General features: G+C 31.0%; 1 protein-coding gene and 1 long non-coding RNA gene across 2 annotated transcripts; one reads left to right on the forward strand and one right to left on the reverse strand.

The window, feature by feature from the left end:
- Positions 1–1,172: 1,172 nt before the first annotated feature.
- On the reverse strand, positions 1,173–3,060 carry LOC148211031 (uncharacterized). The gene is made up of 3 exons (XR_015791344.1): positions 2,988–3,060; positions 2,808–2,916; positions 1,173–2,348 (listed from the first exon to the last, which is right to left on the reverse strand). It is a non-coding gene; the product is annotated as an uncharacterized LOC148211031 (long non-coding RNA).
- A 10,109-nt stretch (positions 3,061–13,169) lies between these two features.
- PLA-I{BETA]2 (alpha/beta-Hydrolases superfamily protein) lies at positions 13,170–14,934 on the forward strand. The gene has a single exon (XM_088124841.1). The coding sequence runs from the start codon at positions 13,239–13,241 to the stop codon at positions 14,715–14,717; it is 1,479 nt and encodes a 492-aa protein (XP_087980967.1). The 5' UTR covers positions 13,170–13,238; the 3' UTR covers positions 14,718–14,934.
- The last annotated feature ends 7,830 nt before the right edge of the window (positions 14,935–22,764 follow it).

A 22,764-nucleotide genomic window follows, 5' to 3' on the forward strand; every position in this document is an offset into this window, starting at 1 on the left:
ATAAAATTTTGTACGTAAAAAATGTCAGACAACAAGACTTTGTCATCTTTCACCAGACTTGGAAATTCTTTTTCTTCTTTACTATGCATTTTCTCAACTCATTCTTTAGTCTCTAGGAATTCATTTACCAACACAACAATTTGGTTCAAAAGGAAAAAGAATTGTCCCTTTTTAAAAACAAAATCCATATCAAAAGTTCAACTACATATTTGTAAACTACAATCCATAAGACAAAAGTTTCCAACTTCCCTACAAAATTATATTCCTTCATCATCACCAACATAAAGGCAGATACAAAAAGATTCCCAAATTAGAATCCATAAATACATTACATGTACACAAAATTCATCATAATGATTCACATATGCAAAGTTTGCATATACAGTTTGAACCAGTCGATGGTTAAATGAAGACTCCCAAGTTTAAAACCTGTGGGAAAGCAAACAACAAACGACAAATGAAGTCTCAGCTCGGGTTATTTGTGCAACAAGCAGTATCTTTCTTCTCAAGTGGGCAATAACGCCTATTATGCCCTTGTTGTTTGCATAGTCCACAACGAGCTTTCGTACTAACTTTTTCTCGGTTCATCTCATTATAAGTGTGCCAAGTACTCAAATGTGCATCTTCTCCCATAAAGTACCCCTTTGGATGGAGTATAATGAAGTCCATTTTAGGCCAATAATCTTTAGAAGGCAGAGGATTAAATTGAGGAATATAACATGATTGGTATACAGATAATTTGTAGTAGTCCTCGACATATCTCCAATGGTCAATGTGACAATGTAAACAAACTGCTATTACATAAGAACGTGGAATCCCAAATGATTTCCACTTGTTACAAGTACATATCTTACAATGTGGCAATGTAAACAAACTGCTATTACATGAGAACATGGAATCCCAAATGATTTCCACGTGTTACAAGTACATGACTTATCTTTTAGTTTAACCATCGGCTTGTTTCGACCCTTGATAGGAGTTGATCCATGACTTCCAATGACGACTTCAAAATTTTCATTCACTCCATCCAATGTAACTACTATGTGTGAACTAGCTCTTTCCTTCCACTTGTTTATCTTTTCCGGTGCATATTTTGTGTACAACTCTCCCTTACTCAATGCCACGTAAGTTTTAGTCCTGCGTTCATCAAAGATGGATATCATACGATAAAAGGTTAGTTGAACTAGTGCCTCAATGGGTAACTTTTCAACCCCTTCCAGGACTTCTTTCATGCATTCAGTTAATTTTGTGGTCATCCAACCATAGCGATGACCATTGTCAAATGATTGGGCCCATTTCCTTCTCTGACATGGATAAAGAAATTTAGGCACTCTGGATTAAATTGTTTTAACTCATTCATTCATTGGTCATACTTGCGCTTCTGGTGTTGACATCCTGCACGGTACATTAAATCTTTCAAATCTTCCTTTTTGTATTTTTCACCAAAGTTAGTTGCCAAATGTTGTATGCATAGGCGATGATATGCTTTTGGCTCTCCCCATCCACTGTTAGAATCATCTACAACTGACAAAATACCTTTATGCATATTCGAAATTAAACACATACTATCTTGTTGTGTGACACATTCGCAAGATACGCAAAAACCACGACCAACTATCATCACTTTCTTCCTCAACAACCGCAAAAGCAAGAGGGTATATAAGCCCATTTGAATCTACAGATGTGGCAAACAAAAAATGTCCATCATAGTTACTAGATGACGGGATACCATCAACTTGTATAAATGGCCTACAATATTTTAAACCCTTCAATTGCAGCACCAAACGACCAGAAAACTCGCTTAAATCTATAATAACTTGTGCCCGTTGAAGTCGGATCCCACTGAACTCGAGTGCCTTTGTTTTCCTGAATTAGCATGTTCATCCATCCAGGAAATTCCTTCTGTAATTTCCACCTATTATGAGAACTTAAGAATGCACTCGCCTCCTCCATTCTATTGAACTTTGTGGTTGACAATAGGGATTCCAAGGTTTGAGATCTCTTAATATACAACTCCACACATCTAGGAACTTGTGAAAGAGTGGCAACAGTCGTCATAAACTTCACGTCCTTGTCATTTCGAAGCAGCATAGGCACAAATCGAGTAGATTTTTTGCAGGACATCGATAAGTTATTCCTAATTCCCCAACCCCTCCTAGAGTGCCAAGTTCATCATTCAACCTCTTTTTCAACTCATCAAATCCTCTAACTTCTTGAAATAGAATTCCTCTAAGTGGAGGTTTACTATAGTCTATACCATTTTGACCGTTGTGGATCACTCCTTCTGTATAGCACAGTATGAATATAAACTTCTCCCCCATTTCATATAATAGCAGCAGAGAAGTCAACTACAAAATCAAGCTCATTACATGTAAGTAAATCATACTTCCCCAATCTCAAAGAAATCCAACAAAATTTCATAGATTTTGAAGAAAACAACTTTAGAAAGGATTGAATATTTTCTTATGTGAAACAGTAAGAATGCATATAATGTAATCTACATCAAGGGCTCAATTTATGAATAATCTCTAAATGTAAACATTCTCATTAGACAATCATACAACTATACGGATTAAAGACCACATTAAAATTCCAATTAATCTAACAAGCCCAAACAAAAATTTCATCCAAACAAATTCATCAGAACAGATTTCACAAGCTTCATCCAACAGCTCAGAAACATTTTGGCATAAAACCAAAGCTCTAAAAGTTAGAAGATAAGCCACAGTTAATCAAGAAAAGCATTAGATTTTCCCCAATCCCCAAAACCCTATAAACCCTAACCATTTAAAATTCCAGATTTTTACCTCCGGAAATCAGCAGCCACTGTGAAGCTTGCACACGCTACCGGTCGTTTGGTAACCCGCCGGATATGGCGGCGGTTAAGGAACTTGAGGCGGCCGGAACCGCCGAGACCTGCGGTGGACAGAGGAGGGATGAAGACGGAAAACCAGGAGAAGGGGGGAAAGTGAAATGCAAATGCCTACCAGCAATCGCGTACGGCCTCAATACATCGCAAAAATGGCGATTACACAGTTTTCGAAACCTCGAGTATAAAGCGTGTCTGGGGAACACGATTTCCACCGTGCTCATGGCGGGAAAAAGGTGGCACATTTTTCAACGTACAATTTCTTTTTATTTAAATAGTATTTTGATCTTCAAACTTTCGATTTTGTTTATTTTAATTTTGGTACTTTCGAAGCGTCAATTTTTTATTCTATACTTGAACTTTTGTTCATTTTAGCACGTTATGTTTTTTAAAAGTGAAAATTTTAGTTCTTAATTACAAAATTTTAACATAATTTTGTTAACCCCGTTTCTTATTTCTCATTTTCAATTTTCTTAAAAAACCTAAGCATTTTACAACTAATTATATTTCTTGTTTTTCCTCTTTCGAAAATATTCTCAAAATTATATAGAAATTTTGGGAACAACCAAAACAAGCTTTTCTCATTCCCAATTTGTTCCAAAACATAAATAAAAAGATTGTTTTGTCATACTTAAATTTATGTATGTTGAGATCATACAATTAATTTTTCTTTATTAAAAATTAAGAAACAGAAACATTACCAAATGAATCCTAAAATATCATGCTAAAATCATGATTGTAAAAAATGACACAAAATGAAATTGAATGGACCAAAATAGTTGTGTATTAAAAATATATAGACCAAAACAAGTACTTTGAAAGTAGACGGCCTAAAATGAATAAAAAGATACAATCATAAAAATAGACGTTTTGAAAATACAGATGGAACGAAGTACATGAACCAAAATAGTACTTAAACGTTTTTCTTAATAGTCATTTTATTGTTTCCTAAAGCAAAATTAAAATCATTTCTATTTAGTATGTGTAGTTTCAACTTCTTGCATTAGAGACAGGGGGAGAACCTTCTGTTGGTTACGTCCTTGTTGTGTTGGTTCTTCCATATTTCGATATGGATCTCGATCCATCTCAAGATCTCAATATTTCTATCGATACCTCGATATATTGAGAAATGGATATTGATCTGCCTTGTCTCATGGCTCTCACCCCGGAGAGAAGTAAAAACAAGAGAGAGTTTTATTTTTAAAAAAGGTTACTAATATCCTGATGAATTGAATTCTACTTTAATAATGCTATTTCTTGCGTTTTAAAAAGTTAAAATTTGTGAAACAAACATGAATATTTAGAATTTGTTATAAAATTCATGGTACAACCCTTAAAACCAAAGAGCATTATTCAAATTCCAGAGGCTGAACAAATGTAATCTTGCTCATAAAATAACAACAAAATAGTAAAGACATAAAATATAATTAATAAAGAGTGATGAAGAAAAAATCCATGAAACTCAAAAATGAATTTGTCAAGCTTTTACCCATTGGGGAAAAAATAAATAAGAGAGAAAAAAAGGTGATTAATTTGGAAGACATATCCGAAAATATTTTAAGGAAGTATTGGGTATAAAAGAATATTACAATTTTAGAACTTTGAAATTCAAATTTGAAAAAGTAAAATTAAACTAATCAAACATATAATATCTGTGTATGAATATTTTGGTGAGAAAACTCAATTAACTTCATCATTAAGTCTAATTAAGTGATGTAATTTTACTTCATTAAAAACTGACGAATTTGGTTCTATTTATAAAATTTTATTAAATTCTAACCTAAATTTTATTCCTAATGGAAACGTTTGAATACAAATTTATGGCTTTACATTATTTCAAGAAATTTAATTAGAGAAGTGTTAGGTTAAAATTATGATAAAAAACAAAAATGAATGGATAAAAAATGAACGTTTTGAAAAATCAACATAAAATTTGAAAGTATAAAAACTAAAATGAAACAAAACCGGAAGTACATTTACCAAAATAGTACTTAAATACGACCAACCTGATAAGATATAACAAATAGAGGCATTTTGACCCATTAAACAAGAATGCAAAAAATTTCAAACCCATATTGAATAATGCAACCTTATATTAGGTATCATGAATTTAACCAACTCAATTGGTTTGAAATGAAAAATGGGTGTTATGTGAAACCATTATTCTCCAGTCTTATTCTTTATTCTCTTTTACAAATCAACAAACTCATATTCTATCTTTTTCTTGGTCCACTTTTATGGAAGAATTTTGAGGGTTTATTTTGGATTATTATTCTTTTTTGGTCTCTATTTTTCAGACATTACAGTTCATATTAAAAGGGTATCAATATTTTGCACATAAAAATGTCAAAGATAAGACTTGATCCTTTGTTTAATCAGTGTTTCTCTTTCAAAATATTCATCTTTTGATCTTTCACACAATTTCAAAGTTGTTTAGTCTTTAGGATTTTTAATTTTTCAGACAAAAATAAGATCTTTAGGGTTTTATTATTCATATGTATATAAATGTATATAAGTTAAAATTATATACTTCTCGATTTTTTTAATAAGTTATTTCTCTTATAATTTCTAACTTAACTGCCAAAACGAGCATGACTAGCCGTAATTGACATATATCTCCAACCAAGAACTTGTGAGTTCGATCCCTCATCCCCACAGATTGTACTAAAATATGTATATATATTAATATTTCTAACTTAACCAAGTTTAAAAGATATATTTTAATCCCTCAAAATGGGTATATATTCCAAATTTATATTACTACAATTCTGAATCAATATTTATATCATAAGAATATATATTTGATCAACCCTAATAAATACCGAACCGTTACATTCATGAAAGTGCAAAGAATTACTCTTGTAAGAAAAATAAAAATTACAGATAGATACGATTGTACATACAAATACATTATTAAAAAAACCAGTCAAATTAAAATTTGTAGATGAAAGCAATATTAATTTAGGCCGTCCAAGATGGAAATTATTCAATTCAAACAAAACGAGGTTTTTGAAGTCAATAAAAATTTGGTAACAAAAAATATCCTCTTTGTTTACAAATTTCATATATATAATTTTACTTGACATTTCCATTTGTCAACTTAATTATGTATATTAAAAAAATAATAATAAAGACCTCATTCTCTCGTGTGGAAGACCCGATTTCTCTGCAACTTCCATTCTTTGATGTTGTTTTCAATCTCTTTACTTTTGACATCCCAACATATCCAAATCATTATTGATATAAAAATATTTAAATTTTTATTCAAAAACAATAAATTTGTTGTTTTCTTTCATATTTTTTGCATTTGTTTTATAATGATCGTGACATTTAAAAATGAGATTGTGTTTTTTTTACATGTTTTATTTTAATACTCAAGAGAATTCATAAAAGAAAAACAAAGTTAGAATTTTTTTTTTAATTCCTTGTGTTTTAATTTATTGATCTCAATATCTCTAGGAGCATTATTAAAAAAAAAACATTGAGATTAATAAGTTAAACAACGTAGACATAGTTTATATAATGTGTGAGAGCTAAAGGTAATGGTTTAGCTTTTAAAAAGTATTATAAAATATGCAAAAGTTTTGGAAAATAAATTATTTTAAAAACAATAATAGAAAAGACATGCATATATAGTGATAATGAAAATTTCTCTAGTGACCAAGCTTCAAACAAAATAAGTAAAGTGAAATTTCTAATCTCGACATAAATAGCTAAATGATTATATAAAAAATATTTATTACTATTAAAAAAGTTGATGATTTCATATCTGATCCTATAATTATTGGACTAAAAAATGGGTGAATCACTACAACCCGACCCTAGAGTATTAAAATATTGATAATTATTTAAATTAGCAAATAATACAAATACCAGTAGTGGAATAGGGAATTTTTAAATGGAGGAATGAGAGATCAGATCCATCTTCGACCCTACCTTTTTCATTTACAAAATTTATATATATTTTTATTCAATAACATTTAAGAATAATGAAGATTTAAACCTCCAACCTTTTGATTATATATATATATATATATATATATATATATATATATATATATATATCTTAACCAGTTGATTGAAATATATATCACTACAAGAATTTTAAGTTTTGACAATGGAGGATTTCTATATATATCTTAACCAGTTGATTGAAATATATATCACTACAAGAATTTTAAGTTTTGACAATGGAGGATTTCGCGACGCCATGGATTTTCGTTACCAAAAGCGACTTTTGGCGATGAAATTAAACTTCGTCACATAAAGTTGGCCTTTTGACAACGAAAGTCTATGACGTCGCCAAAAGTTGGACGGGATTTCGACCGCCAAAAATTTGTCGAAATCTAACCGCAACTTTTAACAACAAATTTTTGGGACTTTTGGTGACGTTAAGTACCGTAAACTCAATTTCAAAACCCTTCCTCTTTCTTTCCTGTCCGACTTTCCCTTTTGTTTTCTCTTTCGCGACCGCCCCCACCCTCACCCCCAAAACCCGCGGCCTATATAGTTGACTTTTGTCTTATAACCCAAAAGAAAAAACACACACAACGAGTCATAGTCACACTCGGCTGATTACATTAAAGAAAGCTTATTAATTTATGATGGGGCAGAGAAAACTATATATTAAATAAATAATTGATTATAAAATGTCTCTCAGCGTGACATTTAATTAATTAATTATATATAATATATTTGATCCAATGAAAGCAAAGTTATATGGTCTTCCTTTAAGCCGCTGTTTGGACCTTCAACTAATCTACGCTGTTCCCGCCTTTTTTTTTCTTTTTCTTTTCTCTCTCTTTCCTCTTTCAACTCTACGTGTCTCAATACCGTGTCACAGACACGCGCTTCACCTCTGCCAATCGCCACCACCTCAATTTCTGTTTTTTTTCCCTTCAAATATTTGTTTTTAAGATTTAAAATTTCAAATTAATGTCTACGTTGAAACAGAGACAAACACAAATTTACATGTGTCCTAAATTAATTTAAAATTGGTGAATCAAACTATACCACGTGTCTCTTTTATAGCCGTCCGATGAAATCAACTAATTGGATCAAATCCATAAAGGGATTGGGCCCAAGCCCTTGGCCCATTAAGCCCATGGCTCATATAAGACCCACCAAAACTCTATAAATAGATGGGTCACCTCTCATTTGATCATTTGAGGGGGGAAGATAGAAGAATTGGAGATTCAGAGCACTCAAAATTATCTACAATCGTTCAGCGTCAAGCGAAACATCCAAAGCGAACAAGACTTGAAGAATTGGAGACTTGAAGAGTACGAGACTTCAAGAACATTGGATATTATCTTCCCAAGCAACAATACTTGAAGACTCCATCAAACTGCAAAATCTTTATCAAATTGGCCGGAGAACTTCAACAAGCTGCAAAGCCGAAGCACCTCACAAGCTGCAAAGCCGAAGAACTCCACAAGCCGCAAAGTTGAAGAACTTCACAAGCTGCAAAGCTGAAGAACTTCACCAGCGCAAACTGAAGAACTTCACTAGTGCAAATCGAAGACTTCACAAAGTCTTCATCAAGCTACAAGTCAAATAACTTCATCAACAAGTCAAAGTCTTCAACAAGCTCAAAGCCGAAGACCTCAAAGATCCTTCGACAAGCAAGAAGCGGAAGGCATCAACTATTGATTCAAGAACAAGCCCACAAGCCCTTGAATTAAAGTTTACATTTGAGATAATTAATCAGAGGATTATACATCAGAGATTGTAACACTCACATACGTAAATACAAATACAAGTTCATAAATTCGAATTTTCTCTTGTTGAATTTCTCGTCGAACAGTCTAAAACTATTCTTGAATTTTAATAAAATCTTACAAACTTCAAGTTCAACTTAAGCTAAGTTCAACTGGCTATAGTAGTTATGTTCGAGCAAAAAGTAGTGGGTTCGACCCGCTACCCCGCATGTTGTACTAAAAAACAGAAATATAAGAATCTGTTTGATAATGTTCTATTTTTAATTTTCTCGTTTTCAATTTTCTTAAAAAAATCTAAGCATTTTAAAACTAACTTTGTTTTTTATTTCTATTTTTTAGGAATATTCTCACAATTGCATAAAAATTTTGGAAACAATAACCATAACAAGTTTAATTTCTCTTTTCTTGTTCTCATTTCCAATTTGTTCTAAAACATAAATAAAAAGATTGTTTTGTCATACTTGAATTCTTGGGGTTAGAATCTGCAATGTATTTATCTTCATTAAAAATAAAGAAATAGGAACATTATCAAACGAGCCCTAAATTTTTCATTTTAAAAGTCCATGAACTAAATTACTAATTTAACCCTAATAGAATTCTTTTTAATTTGTTGTCAATTGTTTATTATATGGATAACATGGTTTCAAATGTATACTAACGTGCTAACATTGACATGTATTGTGATTCACATATAACTAGCTAAGATGTATAGATATTGAATTAATAGATATTAACGACTACAAATTTAGAGATTTTCTCAAAGAAATAAGTTAGACATCTCATGAGCCTCACGATTAAAATGATTATTATTTTTTAAAGTTTAATTATGTACAGATAAATAAAATAAATTCGTAAGTTAAGTGACTAGAATTAAATTTCAACATTTGTTATTTAACTGATTGCAGCCTATTGAGAAAAATGTAATAATAATAATTAATGAGATCTCCTTCAGATCTCTTTACCCTAATTGATAGGGATTTGTTTGTGTTGTCTTTTTTAAGATCTCTTTAATTGTTATTAATTTATATTTCTTTTTGACCATTTCTCTTGTATTAATGAATCTCTTTAGTTTTCTTAGTTTCTAATCATGCTCAATTAATGAAATTAATTACTAAGTGGGAACTAAAGACTATACTATAGTGATCATTATCAACATAATTTGATTTTTATTATATAGTGGTTATTAAATACTACTGTAGTAGTCACTTTAATAAATTATAGTGAATAAAAGTCCTAGCTAGTCTATTATTTCTTGAACTATAAATTCGAACCGGAGAAATTACGTGCTTCTTGGTTTTGAAACGGTCAACTTTTTACTTCTCTTCTAGTTTTTTGTTTTAATTTTTTTAAAAAAAATGTAAGAATTTGAACCCTAAATGTACAAATAAATTTAATCTTCTAAAAATGCAATAATTATTTTAATGAAATTATTTATAGTTCACATAATTGTCTATGTATCGGTAGAAGATTCAACGGCCCCTATTTTTCAATAATAGAAGTTTCATGAGTTTTGCTTGGAATCCTACCAGAATTATTACTAATTCTTTAATTTTTTTAATGGAAAAATAGTGAACTTTTCATGTATAATTTATACACAAGAGATAAGACATTAGAAACTCGTTGGTTTTTTTGAGGGAGAGAAGACAAAAAGGAGTCATATCAATTTGTATTGGTGGATAATTAGTAGTGGAGAAGCCAAATCTCAACTTCAACTTCCACTTCTTGTGTTGCATATTAAAAACTAAAAAGTGAAATTTGCACTAAAAGGAAAAAATTGTTTGTCATATTAGGAAATTGATACACATATTATAATGGAACACTTCCTTTTTTATTTTTGGTTGGGTTAATCTCCATTTACTTTCTATATATATTAAGAAAATGATTTCACCCAAGACTAGTGCAATTAATTATAGCCCATAGTTGAACTCGAAAAAAAAAAAACTATAGCCCACAATACATGTGATTGATTTTCACCACTAAAGCCTTTTGTTTTTGCCAAAAAGGCAATTATTGGGAAGATCAATAAAAAAAGATCTCATTTTTCTCATTAAGGTTTTGGAAAAGAAAAATGAATGTCCAATACTCTAATTATCTATATCTAAATCACACATTGGCTTTTTGGTTATTGCGGTTTATCTAGTGGCCAAAAAGAAAAAGCAAAGCATCCACACAAAAGGAAGCACTTTTTTCCCACCACTTTTAGATTTGCTCGAATAATTAACCTGCCTTTTTGACGGGTTTTCCGCTAACTTTTGGCTGGAGATATATATGTATTGTGATCAAAGTTTAGATTGACAATTTGTCTTTTGCAATTGGTTTTTTTTGCAATGAGACTAAAAATGTTGTTGGTAGGAATCAACAAAAATATAATTATTTAAAAAAAAGGAAAAATAGGGACTGCCCCCTCCCGAATATTAGTGTCTCTCATGTATATCATCTAGTAGTATAAAACTAGTATTGACATTATTGTTCCAACTCCCTCAAATAATTTTGTATAAGAAAATTAAACATCAAAAGGAAAGATTCACATAAATTTTTCTCATCATCATGAACTTTACTTTTGAACACTAGTTTAATTAAATGACACGCATTGCAAGGGTAATTGACTTGTGTTCTTCAATGATGACATAGTGGTAAAGATCTGAGATCTTGTGGTATCACCTACCATCACGTTTTGTGTTTGAATTCTGCACTGGTCACAAGCCCAAACAATAAGAAGTTCCATGACTATAAGTCATAAATCGAGTACACTGTCAATTTGCTTATCGCATATGTTACAAGTTATGAATCTCCCAAAACACTCAAACTCATAATGATGCATAAAATTAGACTTCTAAAAGTATATTCTTCAACAAAATCTAAATTACACAACTAATTATATAAACTCAAATTCACAACCCCAAAAAAAGTTAAATAAACCCAAAACTATTCAAACTCATGAATCAAAAAGTACCTACAATAATAACCCAAATGGAGAAGTGGGTTTTTTAGAGATAGTGAAAGATTGCCTTGATTTTCAAGCAAATTGACTCTTCACACACAAACTATAGTGTTTGACAAGCAATTAATAAGATGAACTTGTCCAAGATTATTATCAAATTGACTTCAATTTTTTATCAACTATATTGAATATTTGAATAATCACTCAAATTCTGAAAAAAAAAATTAAATCTTTTCCTTTTTACCATATATCATATTTCCCAAAATCCAAAGAATTTTTTAAACTTGTTATTTGGACCTGCCTATGTCACTCAAGCTGACGTATGCCCTACACCATGTTCCTCATTTTTGAATTCACAACTTTGGAAATTTCAGACTTCTCTTGTTCATACCACACAATTTAACCTAAGAAAATTATTTACAAATTGAAATTCCACTTAGTTTGAAGAGTCTTCAATTAAATGTTTAACAAATCTCACTTTTCCTTATCAAAGTACTTCTTTTAAGTTTAGTCAACATAAAAAAAATTCAAACTTTAATTAGAGAATATTCATCAATTTTGTTAGCTTGAAAAAATCTATTGTTCGTACATGGATATATTTTAAATCCCTAATTGTCCTCTCTTCTTGCTTTAGCTAGGATCCAAAGTTTTATAATTTTGTTCTTTTGACTAATGTTATTTGATTAGCTGATTAATTGTTGCTTTTCAGGAAAGAAAATTAATAATTATAATAAATTGAAAGGACAAAGTAGAAGTGGTTGGACTGTGATATGAAATCAAAATCTACCTCCTTTTACCATAGCAATAAAAATATATATATACGAAACATCGTTGTTGGCTCATAGAAAATTCATTTACAAAACTATGATCTAACATTAACATATATTGTATCAATTCTTTGATATCAAATATAGAGAAGCAATAGTAAAGAATACCCGAATATAGTCTCTTTATATTTATTATTATTAACAAGGGGTCAGTATTAGTTTAAATAGACTATTTATTTAACTAAATAATTACAACAGAAATTAAGAAAATGTAACAATATATAAGAAAACTTTAACTAATAACATCCAAAATCCACGAATGGTTAATGATTTATTTGAAAATACCCTACGCTTAATTTGATAAAATAAACATACACACCGACTAAATCGAAAATCGAGTCAATATATCTACAATAACTCATTCAACTTGAAATGACTCGTTGTCATAGAAAATAAATTTATTAGCTATTGTCATATTAGCAATCGCGGACCTCATTAAACTATCATTATTTTAAACAAGGAGGGATTATAAAAACTGAATTGAAATAAAATTAAACAAAATCGGAAACGTTATGTATGAAATTAAAAAATTAAAGTTTATTTATTTTGTTTAGAACATGGGAAAAAAGAAAACAAATATTTGGGTCAATTTTAAGGTTGGGTAGAGTAAAACCGCAAAAGGACGGGTTTACACTTGACACGCTCCATCGAGGTGCAGACTTTGAGGAATCGTGTTTGTCTTTTTGGTAATCTGAATGAAACAGTCTGATTTTTATTTTATAATTTATAATTTATAATGGCATATTTTGTAATTTAGTCATAAAGCAAGGGCTTTTACAGAACTTTTAACTATATATATAACTTCCTCCCCTCTCCTTTATTTTATTCAGCTCTGTTTTTCTGTAATTAGCTTCTCTCTATAATTCTCTCTCTCTCTAAATATGCAAATCGGCTCCACCATTCCGGCACAGAATCTCTCCCGGTTTCAACTCCGGCGTTCCAGTTTCAAGTACGAGAAGTCGCCGTTGAATCCGACGGCGAAGATTTCTTCCTTCAAACCAGCGGCGGGTTCCTGCGACGTGAATCGCCGGCACCTGTCAAATCTCGACAAATTGCTGCAGAAGACCGAGCCGCCGGCGAAAACCGAACCGCAGCCGGTTCACAAGGATCCGAACAAGGGGTTGCCGATTAAGGGGAAGGGACTTCTGGAAGGGCTGAATCTGTCCCGAATCTGGCCGGAGATGAAGGCGGCGGAGGAAATGTCGCCGAGGAATCTGAACCGGCTGCAGCGGCTGCTGTCGAAGACGGTGGAGTATTCGCCGAGAAACGCCCTGGGCGGGCGGTGGCGCGAGTACCACGGCTGCAACGACTGGGCCGGCCTCCTCGACCCGCTCGACGAGAATCTCCGCCGCGAAGTCGTCCGGTACGGCGAGTTCGTACAAGCCGCGTACCACGCCTTCCACTCAAACCCCGCCACGTCACCCGACGAGGCCCCACTCCCCCGCCACGTCTCCCTCCCGGACAGGTCCTACAAAGTCACCAAAAGTCTCTACGCCACGTCATCCGTCGGCCTACCCGATTGGGTAGACCACGTGGCCCCGGACCTCGGGTGGATGACTCAGCGGTCCAGCTGGATCGGATACGTCGCCGTTTGCGACGACCGCCGCGAAATTGCCCGGATGGGGCGGCGGGACATCGTCATCTCCCTCCGCGGCACCGCCACCTGCCTCGAATGGGCTGAGAACGTCAGGGCCCACTTAATCGACATCGACGCCGACGGAGATCCGAAAGTCGAGTGCGGATTTCTGAGCCTGTACAGAACCGGCGGCGCCCACGTGAAGAGCCTTGCGGAGTCGGTGGTGGAGGAAATCCGGCGATTAACAGAGCAGTACAGAGGAGAGACGCTGAGCATAACGGTGACAGGGCACAGCCTGGGGGCGGCATTGGCTCTGCTGGTGGCGGACGAGATCAGTGTGTGCTCGCCGGAAATCCCTCCAGTGGCGGTGTTCTCGTTCGGGGGGCCGCGCGTGGGGAACAAGGCGTTTGCGAACAGAGTAAAATCGCGGAACGTGAAGGTTCTACGGATGGTGAACTCGCAGGACGTGATAACGCAGGTGCCGGCGGTGAGGTACTCGCACGTGGGGACGGAGCTGCGTGTGGAGACGAAGATGTCGCCGTACCTGAAACCGAACGCCGACGTGGCCTGCTGCCACGATCTGGAGGCGTATTTGCATCTGGTGGACGGATTCTTGTCGTCGAAGTGCCCGTTCCGGCCGAACGCGAAACGGAGTTTAGCCCGATTGGTGCAGGATCAGAAGGGGAACTTGAAGAAATTGTACATGAGCAAGGTCAAGGATTTGGGCCGCCTCAACCCGGAGTTTCACGCCGCCGGACCCGGATGTTTGCCCAGCCCGTCGTAGATCGATCGGAAAAATTAGTTGAAACTTGGAACGGAACGAACTTTTTCTTCTGTACATTTGGATTTTTTTTTTCCTACAAGAATCCCAGTACGGAACTGCAGATTTGTTTTGTAAAGAAAAAGAAAAAATATATTTATTTATCAATGAGGGAAAAAAGATTCCCTCTCTGTTACTTATACCATATTCTTCAGTGATTATAAAACGTTTATTTTCTTTATTTTTTATGTTGAGTTTCTTTTATATTAATATTGTTAAATTTAATTTCACAAAGAATAACATGCAACCATACCTGACAGTAATGAAAAATTCTTGAATGAAATTTGTTTAATAACCCTTAGATCTATATTCAAAAACTGCCCTTTAACTATCCTCTAATGACTAATTGATATAGATTCAAGAGAGTACACTTTGAAACTCGGATTTGGTTTTAAAATAGTTTGTCCGATTCAATTTTGTTAATTTGGTTGATTCGAGTCCATTTAAGTAAAAATAGATAAGTAACAATTTCGACATTTTATTAACATATTAATATTTTCATATATTCAAATATCAACCTTAGAATAAGGGGTGAGTAATTGGCATATATCTCTAATTAAGAGTCGTGAGTTCAACTCCACCCTTGTACTTAAAAAAACATTAAATAAGGAGTGAATGAATATAAAAATTCCACAAAATAGAGTTTACCTATATTGGTTCATATTGTGGGATATTCCATATTGTGTAATAATTCTTTGGTGTAATAATTTTGAGACAGCTACTTTATTGTGTGTCAATATCATGTTTGTTATATGGAATTAAATCTCCATCGTGGATATCCCTATTCTCAATATTCAAGTGGCTAAAAATTATTAGAATATTATATTAGACCATATATTATAAATTTATATTAAAGGTCTAAGTTTTTCTACAACATTTGATAGACATGCACGCGCACCCACTATAAATGCATCATTCGACATAAGATAACCATCATAAAAGAGCAACATGGATGGTTTTATAGATTGAAAAACAAACAAACAAAAAAGAAGTTATTTTTGTTTATGTGTTTGCGTAGGTGGATAAATATGATTGTGGTTAGCCAATTCGAATATAGTTCTAACTTTTTTTATACTTGAAAAATTCATTTCCCCACCTCGTATTTGTTACGTTGGGGGGAAACAAAATGTTAAGTTTACATGTGGAATAATAATATATTAGATATTTTTGTTTTTAAAAATGGATAAAATACTCTTTCTATTCTTCAAGTTTTTTATTTAGTCAAATTGCTATAGTTTGCTGACTCCAATATATCTTCATGTTTGCATATTCAAAAAGTCATGACAACTCGAAATATATATTATATGACAATTAAAATAGTTAAGGAAAAAAAATAAAAAGAAATTTGAGATAAATAGACATTTTGAAAGTAGGGATAAAAATAGAATAAAACCTAAAGGTTTATTAACTAAAATAGACATTTTGAAAGTTTAGAGAATAAAATAAATAATTCTAAAAATTTAAGAATCGCATCCAGGCGAATCGGGCCACCACTTGGGGTGGGAACCAATTACTTAAGTAAGGTAGCTTGCTCCTAAAAAAAATCAGGAATGAGACAATCCCGGGAACCTCCGACTGCACATGAGTTCCATAGCTCAACCGCCAATAACTGCTACCATGGCTTTTATTATAGTATTTAAACAACACATTAATATGATTTATACTTGTATATTATTAATCTCGCAATGCAAGCTGCATTGTTCGCCACTATCCGAGAAGCAAAAGATTCGAGAGTCCAGACTGAAAATAATAATACACGTTAAAGATTCCACATTGAATAGATAACAGATCTAACCTATGTTTATAATAGATAAGAACTACTCCTCTCATTTCGAAGTCTAAAATTAAACTAAATAGATATTTTTAAATTCAAGAACAAAAAACAATTAAATGGCAATATGCAAATTCCACATTAGCATAACTAAAAAAAAAATCTAATCTTTTTTAAGAAAATAATTCATAATTGAGCTACTATGATATTTATTTATTTGAGAAATGATATACTATGAATTTTATCTTGGTGCCCACAATTATAAATATATATCATAACCGTTACCAAACTTGAATAAGACATATTTTGGTATTTCATTGATCTATATCACTGTCCATTAATTAATGAAGCATCCACTTAACTAGATTGATTAAATTAAAATCATTTCTAATTAATATTGCAATTAATTTAATATTTGTTTCTTTTATCTTGCATGTTTCAGTATTTTCTTTTAATGTACACATATTTTTTTTCCATATCTCATCATGTTACAAGATTAGTAATAATATTTCAAAGACATATTTAAAATGAAATTAAAGACACGGTTATGATATTTGAATTGGTCGCTAATATACTTACACCATATGAATCTTATGTAGCCTTATAGGATTCACGTATTGAAATCGCGTTAATAATCATTTAATGAAAAACATGTCATTTATTATCAAAACGTTATTTAGTTGACAATTCGACCGTTTTAATTATCAATTTGCTAAAGATGTACGCATTGTTATTGAATAGTGCTCGTTTCGTTCTTATAACCATAATATATGTACTATTGAAGTACTATTTTCAATTCTCTCTAACATTCTAGAAGTTTGTATTATTATCCATGTTGATTAAGTTGATGTAATGTTTTTATTTTCAATCTTTATTATATTCCTATTATTTGTAGCAAAATATATATTTTTAAAGTTGTTCCATTATAAGGATATAAATTTGTAAACTTCTTGCAGCAATAAAAATAATAATTATAATTTTTAAGTCATTTTAGTTTAACACACAATTACATATAATTATTTTGGATTTTTTTTAATAATGCTTCATTTCAAACTTATTCCAAATATATATAACTCCCAAACTACTTCAAAAAATAATGCTTTAGAAATTATAGGTCCGTCTCTTAGAGACGACCTATGTGTTTTTTTTTCTTTAATTCTAGCATGTCGTCTCTTTAAGAGATAACTTACGCAAAATCATAACATATTTAATACTCTGGTGGTTGTTCTCTTACCTTTTAATCTAGGAAACAAACACTGTAGCAGAGTATTAAAACTGTTATCATTTAACATATCTCGTCCCTTGAAGAAACGACATGCTAGAATTTAAAAGAAAAAAAAATACATGGGCCAGCGAGGCACCAGCAACTAGGGAAGCATGAGGTGGCAAAGCATTATTTTTTGAAATAGTTTAAAAGTTGATATATATTTAGAATAAGTTTCAAAGGAAGTATTATTAAAATAAAAATCCCAATTATTTTTCTATTACATTGACGACTTCTAAAATTTAGAATATATTCTACGAGTTGATGACATTTTGTTTTTAGTTTTATGTTTTATTTAAATTTATGTTTGTTTGATGATAATTTTTTTTAGTATGTTTTCATTTTTTTCTTTTTTTTTTTTTTTGCTAATTATGTAGAGTTGGCGGATCGTTTGGCCTTTGTACCCTTTAGGAAGGTATGCGCATTGTCTCCATTTCCGTACATACGCATGGAATCATTGTTTGGTTGGAGTTACATTCCAACACTAAAAAAACAAGTTTAAATTACTTTTTCTAGTTTTCAAAATTTGAATTCTATTTTGAAAAATTTATAAAAAGGTAGGTAGTAAAAGAAATGAAAGTAATATTTACGAGCTTAAAACATAAATTCGAAAGTAAACTAATTATCGAATGGGCTTAATTTTCTCTAACTTCGTATCCATCAAATATTTGCAATCTCAATATATTATATTATAAATCACATAATTAGTATTCTTAAAAAGGTTTTTAAAAAAGAATTAAAAAAAAAAAAAGCTATCAGTCAACTCCTTAACCACTACTTTTTTTTTAACGGAAAATCGATAGAAGATAGCATCCAGAAACTACCATGTCAAATAGATTTTTATGAGCAAAAAAAGTTAGGTAATAGTTGTTAGTCTTATCAAGTTAATAAATGTACTTATTTATTTATTTTAAGGAAAGTAAAGACTTATTTTTGTTGGTCATTCAGAAAATAGAAATCTTAAAAAACAATACATTCAATAAAAATCAGAATTGTATTTTTTGTTTTTAATATTTTCTGTTCGGTAGCATATTTGAAAATTGAATTTCAAGTTAAAAAATTGTTGAACGCGTATTTAGAAATATATTTGTGAACTAATAGTGATTACCAACAAAATATTTTTAATCTAAAATAATATCAATTAATTTATTAACATTTTTGTTATAAATTGTATAATTATTATTTTACAATGTTATATAATCTAATAATAGATTATATTTTAAATGTTTTAATTTTAATAATATATTTATCAAAGTTTGTATCTTTTTTTTAATATAATTCTATATTTTAAAGTTTCAAATTAAAAATGTGAAAATACTGTAACATAAAAATGTTGTTTTCAGAATTAAAGGTGTCCGATTCGGATTGGCCACTAAATAGATCTTTTTAATTAATGTAATAGAATTGTCAAATATTATAATAATAGTGAGAGAAAAAGACTTCCCATTGAGCAAATACGAGAATTAAACTAAATATCTCCATATTTTAATTCTTGCAAGTACTTAATAATTACTTGCATGGCCGGTTTCATCTCCAAGAATTAAATTTTTCTTTTTTTTTACGTTCAACTATTGTAGATAGGAGCCTAAAAACGATAATTTATTGTTTTATCCATTAAATTATGTTCTGATCGACAAAATAATACTTCAATTAAGATATACGTAATATAACATGTGATCTATTAGATAAAATATTGGATAATTTAATAGGACAATGGCAATGATATAGACAAAGAATCGAAACAAGTAGATAGTTATGTTGGACAAAGTATACTAGTTCATTTTAACCTTGGCCTATCTACGTATCTATTTTTTAGGCATATATTCCTTTTACTACGGATAATTATATAAAATCGTACCACTCGAATATAATCTAGTTTACAAATAACATCGCTTACACGAGTATAGTTTAACAGTTTAGCAGTTGAGACATTTACCTATTTCTTTATAGTTTTTTTTTTATTATTTATAAAACATAAGAATGTGAAAATTCGAATTCACGACCTTTTGGTTGAAAATAGATGTGTTAACCAGTTGACATATGTTATTCCTCTGTGATTGAAGGTTCAAATAATCGTAACGCCCATTATTTATGTAGAAAGAATATACTAATAACATCTCCATATAGAAATAATATATTTGTTTTTTATAGGGGTAAAAAATAGGAGAATATGATTATCAATGTTACAAACTAGCATGGTATTTTTCAAAGAATTCTGTGTTTTGGATATTACGTACGTGCTTGCCAAAGAAAAAATTATTGTTAAATGTAGTGGTGGTTGGAGCTCCGGCGGAGGGAGGCGCCGACACGGCTGTCGGCACCGGCAGCGGTGGCCCTCTGTAGAGAAATTTCCAACTCTGATTTTGGTTTGAAATTTGAATGGTCTTGTTTTGAAGTCGGTAAAGAAGAAGACACACAAACATAATCGCGAGAATAAGTCTCTCCATTCCGCAGAACTGGTGGGCCCTCTCTCTCTCATCCCAACTGGAATATTTAGAGAGAGAAAGTCGTCGGGTTCGGCTCTTTTGATTCTTGAACCTGGGTACCGTCTATTCTAATCTGTAAATATTGTGGGGTGATGTTTCTGTATCTTGTTTCATATTTCTCGTCCCATATTTTTTGCTTTTGCTTTTTTGTAATAAAAAAAAAATAAACGTCTTTCATAACTATTTTTTATTTTTTATTAGAATTTTCTTATTTCTGGTTCTTTATATATATATATATATATTATTTTTTTTTTCAAAAGGGTAAGTTTTATATGAAAATTTATTTTTAGATGAATATTCAAATCTTTATGTTATATTTACTTTTAAATATTTATTAAGAATTAGGGATGAGAACAAGAAACAAAAAATTAAATTTCTAAAATTGTTATACAATTTTCTAAAACATTTTTTTAAAAAATGAGAAGTCATAAACAAAAACAGTCATAAACAATGTTTCTCAAAAATTGAAAACGATAAACGATAAACAAAAAACGACACTAAATGTTTTTAAAACTATCATTTTGATTCTTATTACCTAATATTCATTTATACCAAATACTCACCTTCCATCTTTATATAACATGTTAAATAGAATACATTTCGACTTTAGGGACAATAATGAAATAATTTTAATAATTCACAGATCAAAATGCACCATTTGAAAGTTCATCCAAAATGAAATTTAAATTTTATTTCATTTTGTGAACTTTCATGCTTTATTTGTTTTGTTTTCGAGTTTTCAAAATTTTCTGTTTTGTTTTGAATACTAAACAAACTCCTGGACATTACATATATATATATATATATATATATATATATTCTTGTCTTTTAATTTCTCATTTAATCTTCTATATGTGATTTTAAATATTTGTTAATATAGACAGATTTTAAACAAACGAGTTCCATATCCAAATTCTACTAAATAACATACAAAAAAATATTGACATAGCAATTGAAATAAGCTTTAAGGGAAAAAAAATGAGGTTTGGTTTTTTTTTTTTGTTTAATCTAAATTAGAATATAGTATGTATGAAAATTTCAGGACCAGGCATTAAAGACTTTAGGGATAAGAATAATAATAAGCTCTAAAATTATCTTTGAGAATTAGAATTAGTTTTCATTTTGATAACTTGGTAGCTAAGGTTTTGATTTGAAAATGCAAAAGAAGAAAATGGACATGACTTCAGTTGTAACTATATAACATTTAAAATATTTAATGTCTTTAAATGTTCTCTCTCTTCTTTAATGTAACTAGCAATAAGATTATAACTCAATTTAGATTAAGATTGAGATCCTAAAATATTGTGTCTACACCATACATAATAGAAAGTTTTGATAGGTAAGAAGTAGTCAAAATTTTTGAAAATGGAGATTTCTCGTTTTCGGATGAGATCTACCCATCTCGAGACCATCATTAAATTTTTTACAAGTAGAAGAGATAAATACAGAAAATGATAAATTCTTTTGGTATTTCAAAACAATAAAGAGCCATCAAATTTTATCAAATTTTTAGTAAACACTAACGAGTCAAATAGAATAGAGCAGTTTTCTTTGTCCTCGCCAAACAAAGTATCATATAATGTTTTAGAGTAGTGTGGTTGCATTTGTTAGATTTTTTTTTCCGTTATCATCTAAATCTAACTATAATAATTGTAAATTAAATAAAATGTAGGCATGAGCCAAAATTATATTTAATGATGATGTTTTGTTTTCTAAATTGGGGAAGAAAAATCACTTTTACTCATAAATTGGTAAGTTAGTATCAATTTTCACCTTATATTTTTTTCCATTTTATCAAATTGAACTATAAATTTATATCATTGTTAATTTTTATCATTTTTCAATTTAGGTTAATTCAACCATTAATTTAAATCAAAAAACTCATGTAAAAAGGTTATAAAAATGGACTAATTTAATGAAAATCAAGTTTTGCTCAAATTAAATTTCACCCATGCACAAAATCAAATCAATTAAGTGTTGCAATCTATTAGCTTTTTAAAGTTTAATTAACGTATAAGTTATCAAAGTTTAAGATGCAATTTTATGAACTCGAAAAATTTTAGGATATAAGATGACACAGCTTATTCAGGGTTAAATTTGATATTCTCCCTAAATTATTTTATCTAGACGAAAGATTAATTATTTGTAACTAAATAATAAACCACTTATATAAAACACAACTATTTTTTAACAACTTAAACACTCTCGAGAATCTTTTGAGTCATTGGAGGCGATCAAATGTGACAATAAACTTTTACAAGTCTATAATGATGTAATCGAGGCCTCCAATGTGAACAAAAAAGTTGAATGAATGTCAACCTAAACATATATCATGGATCAAAATATCAAAGATTCAAATCTCAAACTCACGTACCGTTAAATTTTAATTAAAAAAAAAAGAAAGAGAGAGAGAGAGAAAAAGTTGAATGGACCAGATTGTCCAAAGTGGTAAGAAGGAAAGAAATGACCAGATGGCTTCAAAATTGTCCA

The sequence above is a fragment of the Momordica charantia genome, assembly GCF_013281855.1.
Source record: "Momordica charantia cultivar OHB3-1 chromosome 6 unlocalized genomic scaffold, Mcharantia_2.0 BLBB01000006.1, whole genome shotgun sequence".
NCBI lineage: Eukaryota > Viridiplantae > Streptophyta > Magnoliopsida > Cucurbitales > Cucurbitaceae > Momordica > Momordica charantia.